Consider the following 17214-nt stretch of genomic DNA (forward strand, 5'->3'; position numbering starts at 1 on the left):
CTTTAAATTCAGCTTGCTGAATTAGCTGCTCCTCGAGTAACCCACAGCTGCTGCCTATCTGTCCCATTACGTTTTACAAAAAATGCAGCAATTCTCATTACATACAATATTTTTTCAACAGATGGGCCTTCCATTAGGTTATGTCTCTGTGTGGCTCTGTTGCCATGAATGCATACACAGAAACATTTTCGTTTGTACTTCATTTACCACCACCCGCCTCCCCCACTGCCCCAAATAAATAACCCAACAACTCTGGAAAAAGCATTAGAAGACAGGGATTTTCAGTTGTTCAGATGGAGCAAAGATGCTGGAGTGCTCCAGAAGGCAGCCTCGGGCAGGAGCGGACACTTTTTAGGTTAAAATAGCATGACTGATCCCTGAAAAATGGAACTGTGAGCTGCTTTAGGACCTGAGCCTGCAACCAGTTAACATATGTGAGCATCTCCATTGGCTTTGGGGGGACACCTCTCATGAGTAACTTTACTCGCCTGTATAACTGCTGGCAGGATGCCCCTCACCCTTTGGTTTCCCAGCCTCCCAGTTTTAGGGGCATACTTTGAAAGTAAGTAATAAATGCCATGGACAAAACCCTGTTCCCCTCCCACTTTGAGTGGTGGCAGAAAGTACTGGGTGAACTGGGAGAGGGAAGGTAACTCAAGCTCCTGCAAGTACTCAGCACCCTGTGATGAAGCCTTGTGAACAGGATCTCAAAGGAGGTTGCTTTTTGGGGCACAGCTCATACATCTACACTATCTTTTTGGGGCAGAGCTGTAGATCCTCTGACCCACCTCACCAGCAAGCCTGGAGGCTCTTGAGGCTGAATTAGTGTCTGCACAGTACCCTGTGTATGTGGAAGAAGAGATTCTCTCTTCGCAGCCTCCTGAACACAGACACCATTTATCCAGGCTTTGCACAGGGGAGAGGGCTTACCCCTTGGTATGGAGACATTGCCTTAAAGGATGCCCAGAATCTATGCATTTGCCCTGAAGATCCTATAGTGTAGCCACACTCATTGCATTAAACTGGCCTTAGGGGATGACTTTTATCTATAACGTATGTTTAAAAAAAAACAACCCACCACCACCAACAAAAAAACCCACCCCAAACTGACAGTTTTATACTGCTAGCTCCATGCACCCAACCATCCATAAGGGTCTGTCCAGCTCTCGTTGATTCCAAGAGTTGGATCAGACCCAAGCAATTAGTTAATTCTCACAACTATTTGGTGGGGCAGAGAAGGACCGCTCTCTCCCTTTTAAACTGAGTGCAGATGCATTAAGTGACATGGCCACGGGCACACAATGAGTCAGCAGCAGAACTGCCAGTGAAGCTCAGACATCCTGAATCCTGGGTCTCTGTTCGAATCATCAGACCACAGTGGCAGCATCTTGTTTTTCCCTGTCACAAGCTGTGTACATCTTATCCCACCCTCTCAGCTCAGGCTGATGCTGGAGAGAGAGGCAAGCTTTCCAGCCCCACAGAGCTCTTTTTCAGGGCTGAGAAAGGTAATCAGACCTGAAGAGCTCGGTGAAACTCAAAAGCTTCTCTTTTTCACCAACAGAAGCTGGTCCAATAAACAATATTACCTCGCCCACCTTCTCTCTGTCATATTCTGGAACCAACATGGCAACAATGCTGCAAATAAAAAAATACTCAACTAACTGCCCATGAACAAGCTACAGACCAATGATTCTCAGAAGTTATTTAGCAAATAGTTTTGGATTAACACATTTGGAAAAAAAACCCAACAACCCTGCTCTGATTGCAGACAATACATAAATAGAGACAAAATTAGTGAAATGACGTGATCCAAAGTGCATGCCAAGTCTTCCATTGCCTTAAATTAGTCAAGGCTTATTTGCCTTGCTTGTTTTTAATCACAAGATCAAGTAACAATGGTAATGTCATCAAGGTAGAATAAGTGTTTCTACCTTCAGCTATTGCTCAGTTCTTAAAGCTGCTTTGCAAATGCACTTTTGTCATGTACTCCATAGTGTGTGTGTGTGTGTGTGTATATAGCGGAGGAGAGGAGGAAGGAACATGGCTTGAAAACCTTCTTTTGGCCTAAGTGGGAATAGTCTCTGAGAGAGTTTGTCACTGGTCCAAGCTAGCTGGGGTTTAAATGCTTTCCTCAGCTTTTCTCCCTAAATCAATGTGAATATTCTTGGCAAGCTCTATTACTATGCATGGGGGGCAGCTGTGATTCAAGTAGGGATTTTCCCCCCCCTTTCTACTGTCCCAGTCTTCCTGTCTGATGCAGATGTGATCCTTTCCCTCTGCCTGTCTAACAGCTAATCATTTTATCAGACAAGCCAAGAGGCTGAAGAAAACAGACCATGCATATTCTTGACAAGCAACAACTGTACTAAAATGGGGGGAGGGTCACTCCCTTCTGACTTCACCACCTAACAAAAACTTCCAAGAATAGAATGAATTCTGTTCCCTAAGTTAGCAGCCCGCCTTCAAAAATGCAAATTTTGCAGCAAATCTCTACCTGCACATGGGAAAGCCATTTAGATACAACATAAAGGAGACGTCGCTGAAGCGCATAGCAGGATCTTTGAGGAGTCCAACTTTTTGTTCTTAATGTTTCTGCTGGAGATTGGTGGAGGTGCTTGCAGGGCTCTTGTCTCAAATCCAAAGGTGCCCGTTTGCTGTTTCCATTTGTACGATTGTTCTTACGTGACACCCGCAGAACAGCGTGGGAGGAGCGTAAAGAATGCACACTGGTGGGGAAAGGCACTGTATTTACACCTTCCATTTTCATGTCGTACAGCATTGTAATATCAGAGGAACATGAGCCCTAAAATTATTCCTTTCAAAATTAAATTCCCTCTGAGTAAACAGATGAATGGGTGAGGAATAATCCCACCCATCTGGGAATAATTCCAGTCGCTCATTTAACAATCTAACCTGTCCAGTGAACAGATTCTAAGGTAAACAGAACCATTATGATCAGCTAGTTTGACCTCCCCAACAACACAAAGATTTCCCCAACGATTCCTGCATCTGTCACCATAGATTGTTCTTTCTAATTGCTGCCTTTCAAACACAAACAGAAGAAGAGACTCAAACTCATGGTTACGTGGTGCCCCACTCTGGGCACTTCCTCTGTGCGGTTAGTCACAGTATTTTCAGTTTGCATTGTATCTTGTCACAAGGGAGACCCAAGCTTACTCACAGGCTAGGTCATCCTTATTCTAGTGTAAGCAAACAGGAATCATCTTTTACAAATCATGCTAGTGATCATGTGAATAATCAAACTAATACATCCTCAGTACTGAGACATAGAAAAATACCTGATGGGTCACCCACACCACATCCTGCCAAAGTCTAGGTATTATACCTTCCAAGTGCAGCTCAATGATGTTACACCAGATCTTAGCCAAGAATGAATAGTATGAATAGAATGTTCACTTGGTCACCCACCTGTGTTTTAAGCACTTGTGTAATTAGGTAATTATCTATTAAATTACACAATAGTTTGATCTCGCATGCTACTTGGATTCATTTGCCATTTAGCCTCTAAGGCTGACCATGTTTTAGAAATTCTAGTTACAGTGATAACATTTAAAGTTCTAACATCCTATTTACAGCTAGTCTTTCCTAGTGGGAGAAACCTACAGCATTATGAGAATTAGCAAATCCATCCAGCTTTTACTTGAGTTGCCATGTTGTTTATTGAAGATGCATGTTAAAAGACGGCTCAATGATCCAAACCAGAAGAAAACCCTAAGCTGTTACAAAGGGACACTGACTAGTGCCGAGGTGGTGCACAGCTCCCAAACAGGGGACAACTCTTTCCTTTAGCATTTTGTGGCTGGAGGTAGGTGTGACAGACACCACGAGGAGGCTGGACAGTTCTTCAGATCCTGCCTTTCAAGTCTTTAGAACCCTCCCACCTCAACTTTTCTGCTGGGGCCAAGAAAGGTGGCAGCAGGGGTGCAAGGGATGGGTGGTACGGGAAAGGGAAGTGCGGCAAAGGTGCAAATTTGGACTGGACACCCCCGCATGAGTGACACTGCTTTTAGAAAGTCAGCGTGTGCCTGGTGCACATGAAACGTGTGCTGTAAGCTCTGCTTTGATGTCAGCAAGTACCAATTAAAAAATGCCTGAAGAGATTTAAAATGCTTTGTTTCTCTCTAGGTTGGGCAGATTAGAGAAAATTGGTGCAGAAGGATCCCTGAAACATCTAAGTTTCAGGGCAAATAAAGAGATCGGCTGGGGGAAAGGGTGCATTGGGGACAGCTTTACAGGGGGGTGGACCCACCTCTCCCCGGGGGTTGGGTTCAACTCTCCTTGCTGCTGGCAATTGATAAGTTTTCAAACATTCCTGCATTTGGGGGCACAGGTAGCCTGGGCAAAAGGCCAGGGCTCCATTTCCCTTCCCAGTTTTGTAGCTGGGATGCACCAGTTGGGTTGGCAAGATGAGTCAGAGCCAAGTTCCATTAAAAGGTTCCTAGCTCTGTCTCCTCCTAAGGAAGCTTAGTTCCTATTCTAGCTTAACCTTCTCATGTTTATGTCTAATTTCTCTGAAGGGAGGAAAAAATAGACAGGCTGAGCCAAAAGTTTCCTCTTTCCCTAAAATTCCCTTCCTGCCCAACCTAGTCAAAGGCTCAGGATAGAGACAGCTAAGTTCAGGGAGCATTTCTACAACTGTCAAAGACCCGTTTTAAAACATGTATCCTTTGCCTACGATTAGTAGTCTTGGCAGTCCTGCTTTGGAGAAGAGATGTAAACACAGGTATTGGGAAGGTGGGTTATGCCCGCGGATGGTATTTTGGTAGAAATGTTTTGAGAATGTAACTCATAACATGCAGAGCTACGTACTACTGTCTGCATCACAGTTTTGTCCTGCCTTCTTTGCTTGTGCATGGTCTTCTGAAGACCAGCAAAATTCCTGGCATAAAGGAGAAGTACAAGTTGGGAGTCGCATCTGTTTTCCTCAGGCCTGCTGGGCCTCGAATGCTGACATTTCCCCACTACAGGATGACTTTGCTCCAGAAACCAGCACAAGGTGAGCTGCCAGTGAAAACATTCTTAGTCACCCATTTCACTCTCAATAGGTGGACTTGGACAAAACAATTACTCAGTATACATTTTTTAACGGTGGCTACAGAGTAACATCAAAGACAATTTGAAAAATTTTCATGCAATTTTCATGTTTGCCAGAACACAGGCAAATGAGCATAATTTAAGGTTGATTCTCTGTAGTGTTCAAACTGCTTGGCATACGTTGCCACAACAGAGCAGTATGGAAAGGGCTGTAAACACAAGGAAGACGTGCTTTTATCACAATCCAGTGTCATGGGCAGAAACAGTCACATTAAAGAAAAGAAACCTGGAAAATGGTTACTGAGAGCATTCTGTATGGTGATGGGAGATTAGAATTTTTTTCCCTTCCTCCATTAAGGTCCTAGCTACAAGCATTTGCACACAGCACAAAACTCACCTGACCCAACTACAAAGACAGTTGTAAGAAGAAAAGGAGGACTTGTGGCACCTTAGAGACTAACAAATTTATTTGAGCATAAGCTTTCGTGAGCTACAGCTGAAAGCTTGTGCTCAAATAAATTTGTTAGTCTCTAAGGTGCCACAAGTCCTCCTTTCCTTTTTGCGGATACAGACTAACACGGCTGCTACTCTGAAAAAAGACAGTTGTGTTCACAGCAGCATTTGTCACAATACAACCACATGTATCTACATCTACCATGGTGCCTAATGGTGTTTTAGTTCATCCTAGGTAAACCTGGCCAATTACCCCAAGTTGCTCAGCAGGGGGCAGAGTGCCCAGCAGATATACAGACATGGCAGTGCCCTGCGAAACTGGCCAAACTTGGTTCAATCAGGGGCAGTATTCTATTTGCCAAAAGGGGTACAAGAAAAAAATTGTGTGCTTCACCCAATGCTGATGGCCAGTGTGAAACAATTAGCTGACACACTTTATCTAGTATTAGCTTTAGTGTGCGTGGACCAAGCCATGGTTAAAACCAATCGTGTCACTAACCAGTTACCAAACCCACTGAAATTTGTGGGGTAGACAGGGCCCAATGCTAAAAAGACACGAACACTGTGCTATACAAAGCTGCTTCATATTAAGTGCAGCTTTTAAAACATATCTACCTATCCCCTTACAACTAGGGCAATTCTTCACTTTATCGATTAAGACAGGAAGAGTATTTAGCACCCTGCCACTTAATGCCAAGTGTTGTTTTCATATTGAAAAAAGTATTACTTTTGAAGGCTTTTCTCGGTCACTGGGCCAGTACTGTCCAGTGTATTCTAAAGTCAATGGAGCTGAGAGCTCTTAGCACTTCACAGGATTGGAGACCCATCATAGTACCTAGCCCGGAAAATCATAGCACTTGCCAGCCTGAATTCTGAACTGAGATTAAGAGTCTTGACAAGATTTTCTCTCATTGATGTATTTCTCCTCTACATAGGTATTTAATCCTAGATCCAGCAAGGGGTGCTGGTGCATTTCTAAATGCGCCAGTGATCAATAGGGAGCTTGTTATGTTGATTTCTCAGATTCTCTAGTTAGCTGTCCATAACATTCCAATTTAAGTGGCTGATTAAAGGAGAAAATATAATAAACAACAGAATTGTGACTTCCCAAAGGAGACACAGCAAACATGAGCTACTTTGAAAAATCTGATTTTATTTTTAAATTGAAAAGACCTGTCAATTTGTTTCACTGGATGTTTCTCTTTCCAGTCATAGTCTCAAACGTCACCGTGTTTTAACATTGCTCAGAACAGTAAAAAAAGCCATTCATGTTAATAGCTACACAGATTAACATCCTAAAACACATTGTGTTTTCAAAGCAGGTACGTTTAAAAATAGGTTGTTCACGAGAACTCTTACAATTGCTGAGGCATCCTGTGTTTATGCTTAGACTCCCGTTAACGTTAAATTGTAAATTTAACTTGGTATTTGGTTTTTAAAAAGTTAAAACCAGATTGCTTTCACAGCAACACAGAAGTTCTGAAGTGGGAAATCACACACACGAGAGGGAACCGCACTGAGCACAAGAACACCCATTCAACACACAAACATGCCATTTTGATCATGTCTAAATGCACTCTCTCAAACCCAGGATAGCAATAATTTTAAATGCTCGGGTTTAATATAAATACAGAGTCTCCATAGAAACTCCAGTTACTGCAAAACTGAGCGACATCTGTTGCTCATGGTGCTGTGAAGTACTCAAGCCTAAGGGTCTGATCTTGCAATCCTTACTTACACAGACACACCTACCTGAGGCCAGTATGAGAACTTGAGCAAAGGGTTGTGCAGGGTCAGTCCCTAAATTTGAATGTTCAAATGGCACACTGTTATTCTAAAAATGTCATTCTTTGGTTTACTTCCATGGCTTTTGGACACACTGAGAACGAAGAGACATGCACCATGTGAGAAGCCACAACGGCTATTTGTTCTAAAAGCAAGTCTTCTACTGTTGATGGCTGAACGGCATTTCTAAAGCATATCCGGTATTAAACTTACAGAAAACTACAGGAGTTCAGAGTACCCCTTACAACCATATCCCCAAAATCTAGTAACCATTGTAAGTGCATGCATTGAGGCATGACCGGCATGCCTATAAATTCATATTGTTCAAGTTAAGGGTAATCACAGCTGCAAAAAACTACTCTTCTGTAATTAAATGGTCACTATTAACAGTCCTTCAGTGACTGTTTTAGTATTAAAGACACGTAGACATGGTTATGCTTTCAGCCAAAAGGAAGGTCTCTCTCTATCAATTTAGGAACAAAAAAAAAAGTTTCTGGAATCAAATCAAGTTTTACATATTGCAGTGTTCGATGAGGACTAAATGTTCAAAGAGAGATGTGTGTAATTGTCAGGTCTTAGCATATACACGAATGAATGCAATGTCATGCACACCAAACTTGGAAAGTCTGTCCCTACTCCCACAACAGATCTTGGCTCTGCTGTTGTTAAATGTAGTAGTAAGGTTTTGGAAAAATTAGGTCAGACATGATATAATTGGATATTTTCAATGAATGGTGAAGTGACACCATGAACAGTTGGATGGAAATGCATACGTGAGCAATTTTTGCTACACTTTGCAGCCAGGCAGCAGATTTTACTCAGAGGATAGTACCTGTATTTCCTGTCAACAAGAAAATCATGCTGGCAACTAGATTAAAAAAAATTATCAGACACCTTATTACCAGTAACATCTATTTTTCAATGAATCTCAGCTTTTAATGTGGTTTTTGGAAACAACATTCCCAACGCTGGTTTTACTTCCTTCCCCATAAGTATCAAAAATCAAGACTAGACAGAGTGAATTGTGGATATTTACCAACTAGCAACAAGTCTCACATGTCAATGTTATATTTAACTGCAACAAATATAGGTCATTCTTCATAACCTACTGCCAGTGGTTGTTATAAATATCTGCTTGCTTTATTTAAACAAACACTGGTCAGTTAAGATGAAAGATTCATTTACAATAACTACTTGGCACAGGATTCAGTACTTGCAAATTTTAATAGAAGCGCTTCTGATGTACACAAAAGCGCTTACAACAAGCTTTTACAACTCAGTTTGTTGGGGTATTTTATTGTATCTAATTAGAATTATTACAAGTATTTTTAAAAATGTTATTTTTCAATAGATTAAGATTTAGACTCCAGACCCAGCTGCTCTAAAACTTCTTAGCCAAAGCCTCAAAGCCAATGAAATGGAATTGATAATATACCAGCTCTTGCTCTCTATTACATAGACACATCATGGTACCAAAATTTAACTATAAAAAGAAAAGTATTTCTAAATAGAAGTTGACCCCCAGTGTCCCCTAGCAGTGAAGCTATATAACATCAAGAAAGTATAAGGCTAAGAATTTAAATTTGTCAGCATACTGGAGGTTTCTGATATGTATTGGTTTGTGGCAATAACTGCTTAGATGGCCATTCTGAAGAAACGCACCATGAAAAGCCCCATTGACTGTGTCATTTTGTTTAGGAATTCTGTCAAACAGTTGCAGATAAACTGTGTTAGAAGGCAGTTTAAGTGTCCAGTACATTTGGAGTCAACCTATGTTGGAACCGTGTGGAAAGCCATTTGGGCTGGTTAAACCAGTTCCTAACTGTGGTTTTAATCAGAATTCCTAACTGTGGTAAAAAATGCCAATGGAGATGGCGGCCAAAGATGCAAAGGTAAACACCACAATAACGTGAGCGTAAAAGCTGCTGCCGACAGATTTTCTTATGCTAAGAAAGGCACACCACCCCCAGTGAGCTAGAGAAAAAAAAGCCAGCAGAACTACAGTAATAAACCCAGGAGAAAAAAGCCTACCAGAATTGCCTTCCTGAGAAGGAACAATGCAGTAGACAGGCTGCTCTTGCTCTGTTTTGTTTGCAGGGAAGTGGTCAAATTTAGCCATATTAACAAACATTTAACAAAAGCTACCCCAAGAAGCCAGAACAAAACCTGACCTTTGGGTCAAAGGGCACAGACAGGCCTTTCCATGTCATGTAGCTGAATGAGTTCAAAGATTGGCAATGAAGGAATAAAAGCTTTAGACATGTGATGGGAACAAGGTCGGGAGTTTATCGAACAGTCACACCAAGCTTCTCCAGCACACGCACTCCCTTTTCTTGGTATTCTTGTCGGGTCATCCAGAAGTTGTCTTTGTCTTTCATGATGTCTGCTAGAACTGCACCACCCAGAAACACCATGTGCTTTCGACGAGGTGGATCTTCAATACGGATCTTAAATTTCTAAGAAGGAAAAGGGACACGGTATTGTTTGGATTCCTGGGACCCCCCCCCAAAAAAAAAATCACCCTTTTCTACCATAAGTGTGAAACTGAAATTGTGTTTAGTGGGAAAAAAGTGAATGAAATGCTAGGAGAGGGCACGCTGCATGCGAGCTTTCTGTTTGTGCAATCTAAAATAAAATTAATTCATCAATAAAATAGCTACTTTGCATTGGAAATCAGAAACAATTAACTTGTTTTCCAAAACTGCATCTTGAGTGTACCTATAGAGAAGTCCAGGGGTCAGAATCACATTCTAAATTATATGGTCAGCTTTGATAGCTAAGATTATCAGGGAAGTTACCAGTTCATCAATTCACAAAATATTGTACAGTTTATATGACTAGAGTTATACTAAGTCTCAGGTGGGTGGAGGAATGGAAAGGATTCCACACCTGGGTTTCTACTTTAACTATTCTATATTCCCTTACAGAGCAGACAATTGAACCCCACAGACTGCACTATTTTGCATTTTAAATGTGTGATTATTAAATATATAAGCCACCAAACTAGGAATATTTAAAAATGATAAAAGAATGTTGTGCTTCCGTGACTAATTAGTATAGTTTAAATATTCTGGCTACCTATATGATTAGCTCAGTCCAATTATGATCCAGAAAACATTCTTCAAATAAGTCCTCTTTGGGGATTTAGAGAGCAAATGTTTTATTAAAATGTATTTTGTTAAAAGGTATTTTGAAAAAAATTTGGATGTAATTCAAGACTTAAAAAAAAAAACAAAAAACCCAAACCCCCTTCATTCCAAAAAGCATTTCCTCTCTAAAGACAGACCTTCCTTCTACAAGGCAGACAGCAACACAATGCAATCTTAGTTCTGCAATTCTCGTGAGTGGTACGTCTGCCTACTACAATTACCTATGAATTAAAGGGAAGGAAAAGACTGAGCCACACAGAGTAATTGTGGAATGTGGTATTAAATATAAAAATTCAAGGATAAAGAGGCAGGTAAGCATCCAAACTCTAAGAACTGAAATTCAAAACTGACATGAAGCAGGCACTGCTGCTGTTTAGAAAAGGCAACTAATGTTCTTGCTAATAGTAGCTGGATTTCTTAAGGTGCCAAGTTAGGTCTGAGTGCAGGACTGCTCACCAAAGTTTAACAACACATATTTACATTGAAACTCTGCTTAACCTTCTGAAGTAACCTAGTACTGTGGCCTTGTTTCAAGTGTATCGAAACAGGTCACCAGGATGGCTATTCAAAGCCTGTATTGGTCATTCTGAAACACTGTGTTTCAGTTAGAGAGGATGGGATGTGAATACTTCACATACTGCTTTTTACATCCTATTGCTGACCATCTCACTCCCTCTAGTGGTAGTTCAGGATATCTGATCTATCTACAAATTAAGCAATTAATCAATCACTACTTACAGAGAGTTTTTCTACATCTCCTTTCAGGACCCCTTCCAGATACAGCTGTTTAAGTTCACGTTCCAGTCGTGAGGGCAGCCCAGGGTACATAGTGGAACCTCCAGACAATACAATGTGCTTATAGAATTCAGACCTAATAGAGGAGAAAAAAACATTCTTTCTAGTGGCAACAGTTTCTCCTCTGTACAACGAATACAGAAACCCCAATGTGCAGGTAAGTGAAAGTCCAAGAAATGCAGACAGCTGTCACTGAACAGACATGACGCCTTTACAACGAACTCTGAAATAGCTACATATTCTCTTGTTCAGGATAAACTCTCCATGCAATATGCCTTGGAGAGCAGAGATTTTAGGAGTGGAATAACACTGCATGTCCTACATGTATGTTTGTTATTGTTTAGTTCTAAGCACTACAAACTCCATTTCAAAGAGAGGTTATGTTAACTCATGAATACTAACCTCACAAGGAAACACCTTGCTCACACTCATCATTACACCTGTATTTAGAAAATTTCTTTTGCCATAAAGGGTCCGGTTTTGTGGATGAATTGATTTTTCCTTGTCCACACTTGTGCCCTGATAGAAGTTTTAGAGAAGAAGATCCAAAGCCTTCTAGATGTCCTGCTCTTACCTGGTGTCAATGTCAGCAGCCTGGATGGTATTAAACAGCAGTTCAGCAACACCAACCCCCTCCACGTTGATTAAGTGAGGCTGAAACAGAGCTTCTGGTGCCTCAAACCGCTCTCCACCAACTTTGATAATCCTGCCATCAGGGAGCTATAGAATAGAAAGCACAAATTAAAGCTTATTCTGATATTACTTAGATACTAATACATAGTAGACCAAAAAAGCAGGATCTTTCACTGTGAAACAGTACATAATAGGAAAAAAATATTTTTCCAAAAACTTACTACAGTTTCAAGCCATTACAAAAAACATTGTTTAGTATTGTTGAAAGAAAGTTCCAAGTCTTGCAATCATTTTATAACGTAATTTGCAGCTATTTACAAAGGCAAGGAATCTGTTACTTGAAATGGTGTTAACTTATACTGGAAGGGAGTCTTCATCATACAGGTTTTCAACTTCAAAATTGATATACATCTCTCGTATACACTCACCGTATAGGACTCAACTAGTACTGTGGTCTCTAAGGCCAGTTTCTGCTCCTGTACAATGTTGTATCCCACATAACATAACTTCTCCTTGATCATACGAACAGTTTCAAAGTCAGCAGAATGGTTGAAGGCATATCCTCGCAGCAAGAGCAGCTGATGGGAAAAGAATGTTGGGTTAGCAATAAACTTGGAGTGGCTCAGTTCTCATGATCTGTGATTACGTGTATAATGTACATTTAATTGATTGCTACCCTTCTTTTGTATTTCTCAGGAGAAACGGAGACTTCTCCAAAGACAAATTAAATGAAAAATGTGACAAGAATCAAGTTTAAGAAAATAAGGGGAAGAGTCAAATTGCATTTATTTCGATCAGCGTGAAAATGACAGTATAACTCTGAAAAGCGGAAGATACGTTCCACACTACAGTTTTCACTATGATCTTTACAAAGGAAATAGTGAAAGAAAGATCTAACAAATTGCTCTTTTTCTTGGGATTTCATTTCAAAATTTGGAGATTCATTGTGATTTCTCAATCCGGCTGATTTCGTTTAGGTCTTTATAGGTTGTAGCAACAATACAATTGATTTTAATTTGACCACTCTATTGACTGGAACAGAGTCACTTTTACTGAAGAAAATGCATACGTTCCTCATTGCCATATGAATATTGGGAAAGATTTTCCCACATACTTGAAAATCTTTAAAAGAATTACTCTAGCTCTGAAAAAACGAGGAGTCCGTGTGGCACCTTAGAGACTAAAATTTATTTGGGCATATGCCAAAATAAATGTGTTAGTCTCTAAGGTGCCAAATGTGCCCAAATAAATTTGTTAGTCTCTAAGATGCCACGTTGTTTTTGCTGATACAGACTAACACGGCTACCACTCTGAAATCTAGCTCTGAAGATTCACAAGCCCAGAACCTATTCTCCATCAATTTGAGTGGCTAAATCCCAGGCTACGTTAGTTTTTGATTGCCAGTCAAAGAGGTCATGAACTTGAGTAACGGTTTTACCAAACAGAATATGTGAAATCCTTTCAGGTATGCAGTCAATGGAACCATTAACTGAAACTCACTATGGGAACCTCTCCAAATGGAATTCCCCCACATCAGGTGGGACCAAATTCAGAAATAATGTATTAGGGAGTGTAAGTTACTTACCAACTTAGACTCTCGTGCAGGTATCTACTTATACCTTCTGGTTCATCGCTACGCAAGTCACACTTACTGACAGCTCCCTTTTGAAGTCTGACTCTTAGAGTATAACTCAGTCTAGTATGAATGTTTTTGGAGGGAGATGAGGCAGAATTTGGTGCAGCACATCTCAAGCCCAGTATTTTGGAAATGGAAGCAATGACCAGGAGGACCTTGTCAGAGGGGGTCCTCCAAATCTTTGGTTTCTCATTGATCCTTCCCTGCCTGACCAATGCCAGAGGACAGGAAGCACCATCCACTATCCACACAGCGAAGCAAGGTCCAAGAATGCAAAATATCCGAACTGCTGAGGCCCCTCTATCCACTCTTTCCAGAACACCATTGGGCAAAGTTCTGGGCTCAGTTTTAAAGGGAAATTCCCTGCATGCTGCAAGCAGCTGAATTTAAATTTTAAAAAGGGAGATTTAACAAATGAAATATGAACATTTATGTAAGAGTACAGTAGCCCTGGTGGTGTATGTTGATATTAAATTCAACTCATCCCCACATTTGCCATTTTTAATATATACCAGATAATCACAGGAGCTTGTGTTTAGGGGTGGGCTGGGTGGCTGGGGCTTTTGGAATGCAGTTTGTAATTGTGAAATAACCACTTCAGCTGGAAATTTCAGCCTAAATAATGAGCAGTGAAATAGTCAGACAATTTAAATATTACTGCTCTTAGGTTTCATAGGTATCACGGCACTGAGATAAATGGGCCACTTCACACACTGCAGAGCAGCTGTTTAAGGCTGTTTGGAAAGACTATTACCATCAGTGACCTGATGTACACTGTTTGTAGTTGGAAGGTTCTTCTTGCAACCCATAAGGACTAGAAATGTGTTTTTACAATGGATTCTGAAGCACCATTCTGCAGTAAGGAAATGATCCCACAGCAAATTCCATACCACGTACAGAACCCTGCTTTAAAGCATCCCGAAAAAAGCATACAAGAACAATTTCCCCCTGCAACTGAGAGGAAAGAGGACAGATTTCTCCACTAATAGCAAGCTTTCAACTTTCTAAGCTTCAACTGATTTGAACTTGGATAGTGGCCACATAGCGGCCTGATAGGGACTGTAGCTCCAAGAAATTTTTTTTCAGCTTACCTTGATGAGGTATCTGGTAATATCCCTCCCAGCAATGTCTAGTCGTCTGGTAAGATGAGGAAGAGAGAAACCTTCATAGACTGGGCAAATGTGAGTTACACCATCTCCAGAGTCCACAACAACACCAGTTAATAAGCCTAAGTAAGAACAGTAATATTACATCTGAAAGCAGATACGTAGAACGATACATCACAGTACATTAGGACCCTCCTAACTGGACCAACCGGGTGGCCAGCCTACTGTCCTGATGAAGTAACTGTCCTAATTAAGAGAAACCTTTCCCCTTGTGAAAGAAGTCTGATCACATTTGAAAATAAAATATTGTACTAAAATTAAGTTCTCCACTTCATTTCAACTATTTGTTTTAAGCTTTACTTGGAAAATTCTGTATGAACAGAGATGAACTCCTCCACCCCAATCTTTTAAAAAAAATGCTAGTAACCCTTCTTAAGTGACTGCAGCCCCAGCATATAGAATTTTTTCTCATGTCCTGACATCCCCATAAATCATGTTCCAATTAAATGGAGAATATTTAAACTGGTTAAATGCTGGTTGGGGCATAAACTCCAGTTTTCTGCATTAATGTGCAAATAGATTAGCCTCATTTTCAAAGATGCTGGACACCTGGAGATCTCATTCATGCCACACATACTTTACCTTATTTGAATAACAGAGCAGAATTGTGTGATTTTGGGTGGGGTGGCGCTGGAGTGCATGATTTGAGGCTTCTGTAATTTCATATTTTGTAGGACATAAACAAAAGCCACTTAAAATTACAGCAGAGCTGACAAACTGGCCATTCTAAATTTGTTTTTCAAAGGACAGTCTCAGCTTAATTTGGGTTTTGTAAAGGGATTTTCCAAACACTTAGGAAGTCTAATTCCAATGAGAAGTTGGGGTTTTTTTTGGTTTAGTCAAGTTACAAGAAACACATCCAGAAAGTGAAACGGCCTCGAATTGGTCATATAAGCAAAATGCAGAAAGCAACTAGTTAAAATTGATGATGAAAAGTAAGGCTCGGTCTACACTTAAAACCTATATCGACATAGCTAAGTAGGTCAGGGGTGTGAAAAAACCTACACCCTGTCTGATATAGTATGCTGACAAACTCCCCAGTGTAGACACTGCTAACTCAACAGAGGAGCGCTTCTGTCAACCCAGCTAATGTCATTTGGGGAGATGGTGTTCCTACACTGTCAGAAAAACACTGTCAGTGTAGACTGTACCTACACTAGGGGGATATGCTAGCATAGGCTATGTCTGTGCTACAGAGCTCAAACAGAATCTTTAGTTTTAGTTTCTGATGTGTTATCACAAGCAGACAAACACCTTTAAATATAAGATTCTTAATCTGACAATATCCAATTTACATAGGAATTGTCTCAAAATCACATGCCATGAAATGCAGGCACATACAGAATTATAGGCTAAATTTCCAAACCCTTTGACATCAGTGAGCATTGCAACTGCTCAGCACCACTGACATAGGAGTGTGACTTTAGGCAGTGTTAATAGAGAATCTCAGGTAGTCCCTGAAGTTGAGAGTGGGAAGGAAGTCTGCAGTCCATCCTGCCATCTGGAGTCCTGTCTCAGAGCCTGAAGTTAGGACAACAGTTTGGGATGCAGGCCCTTGCTCGGGAATAGATATGTTTATCACCTAGCCTGCAGTGGGAATGATGACACTTCCCTCATGCCTAGAAGGAATATAAATTACCAGAAGAAAAATCCCTCCCAGTGAGAATGTGTGTGTGCCAAATTTCAGCCTGGAAAGAATTTTTATTGTTCAGCTATGAACCCAATAAACGAGGGGATTGAAGAGAAAAGTTTGGGCATTATCTTAACTGAAGTGTCATAAATGTGTCAGCTGAATTTTAGTGTCATCTTTTACAATCCTTCTATAAGTTCTGAATTGTTGCAGATGTTTTTCCCTTTTTTAAGGGGAAAAAAAACCCCACAGCTGGTACTGAATAACATTGTTTCAACCGTTTTTCGGCTAGCACTTAAATTTGTAAATATAACCATGTTCAGTTGTTAATATCTTGCTCTTAACATGTAGTGTGGCAGAGCAAATTTATACCATTCTTGACATAAAAGCTGTGATAACAAATGTTATTGCCAAAAGGCTGTGCACATTCTACCATTTAAAGGTAATTTCACCATGCTACTAATAAAAGGTGTAAGGAGTCATGTTATCATACACATATGCTTGGAATTAACTCTCTTTCAAGTCCAAGGGTGAAATCCAAGCCCCACTGAAGCCAACAGCAAACACCCAGGGGTTTCAACAGGGGCAGGATTTCACCTCCAGTCTCTTAACTCTCAAACTCAAATTATGATTTATTCCAACTTGTCCATAGCAGAGAAGTCTACTTCCTTCTCTTGCCCCAGAAATAAAACACAGTCATCTTAATGGTTTCACAACTTTTAGGCATCGACTTAAGCCAATGTAATTTTGCTTTCATAAAATGAAATCAAATTTAAAGGACTTGTTGAAACCTTTTCTTGAAAACTGAAAATATGCTAAAGACTTTCTGAAAATGACACTTTAAACATCTGAGATACAAGGACAGTCACTTTATATATTACCAGGTTTTAGCATTTACAAACAAGAATCTAG

The 17214-nt window shown here is 40.5% G+C and overlaps 1 protein-coding gene across 2 annotated transcripts in view; it reads right to left on the bottom strand.

Annotated features, from left to right (window-relative positions):
• Positions 1-6641: 6641 nt before the first annotated feature.
• The window catches only part of ACTR2 (actin related protein 2), a 42588-nt gene continuing 32015 nt past the window's right edge, over positions 6642-17214 (bottom strand). For both annotated transcript variants that reach the window (XM_048842713.2, XM_048842711.2), the window contains 5 exons: positions 14598-14734; positions 12299-12448; positions 11812-11957; positions 11181-11313; positions 6642-9749 (listed from right to left, as the gene is read on the bottom strand). In XM_048842713.2, the coding sequence (XP_048698670.1) occupies positions 9579-9749; positions 11181-11313; positions 11812-11957; positions 12299-12448; positions 14598-14734 (737 nt within the window). In that variant the 3' untranslated portion in view covers positions 6642-9578. The remainder of the gene's footprint in view (positions 9750-11180; positions 11314-11811; positions 11958-12298; positions 12449-14597; positions 14735-17214) is intronic.

This window comes from Caretta caretta, chromosome 3 (assembly GCF_965140235.1).
Source record: "Caretta caretta isolate rCarCar2 chromosome 3, rCarCar1.hap1, whole genome shotgun sequence".
Lineage (NCBI taxonomy): Eukaryota > Metazoa > Chordata > Testudines > Cheloniidae > Caretta > Caretta caretta.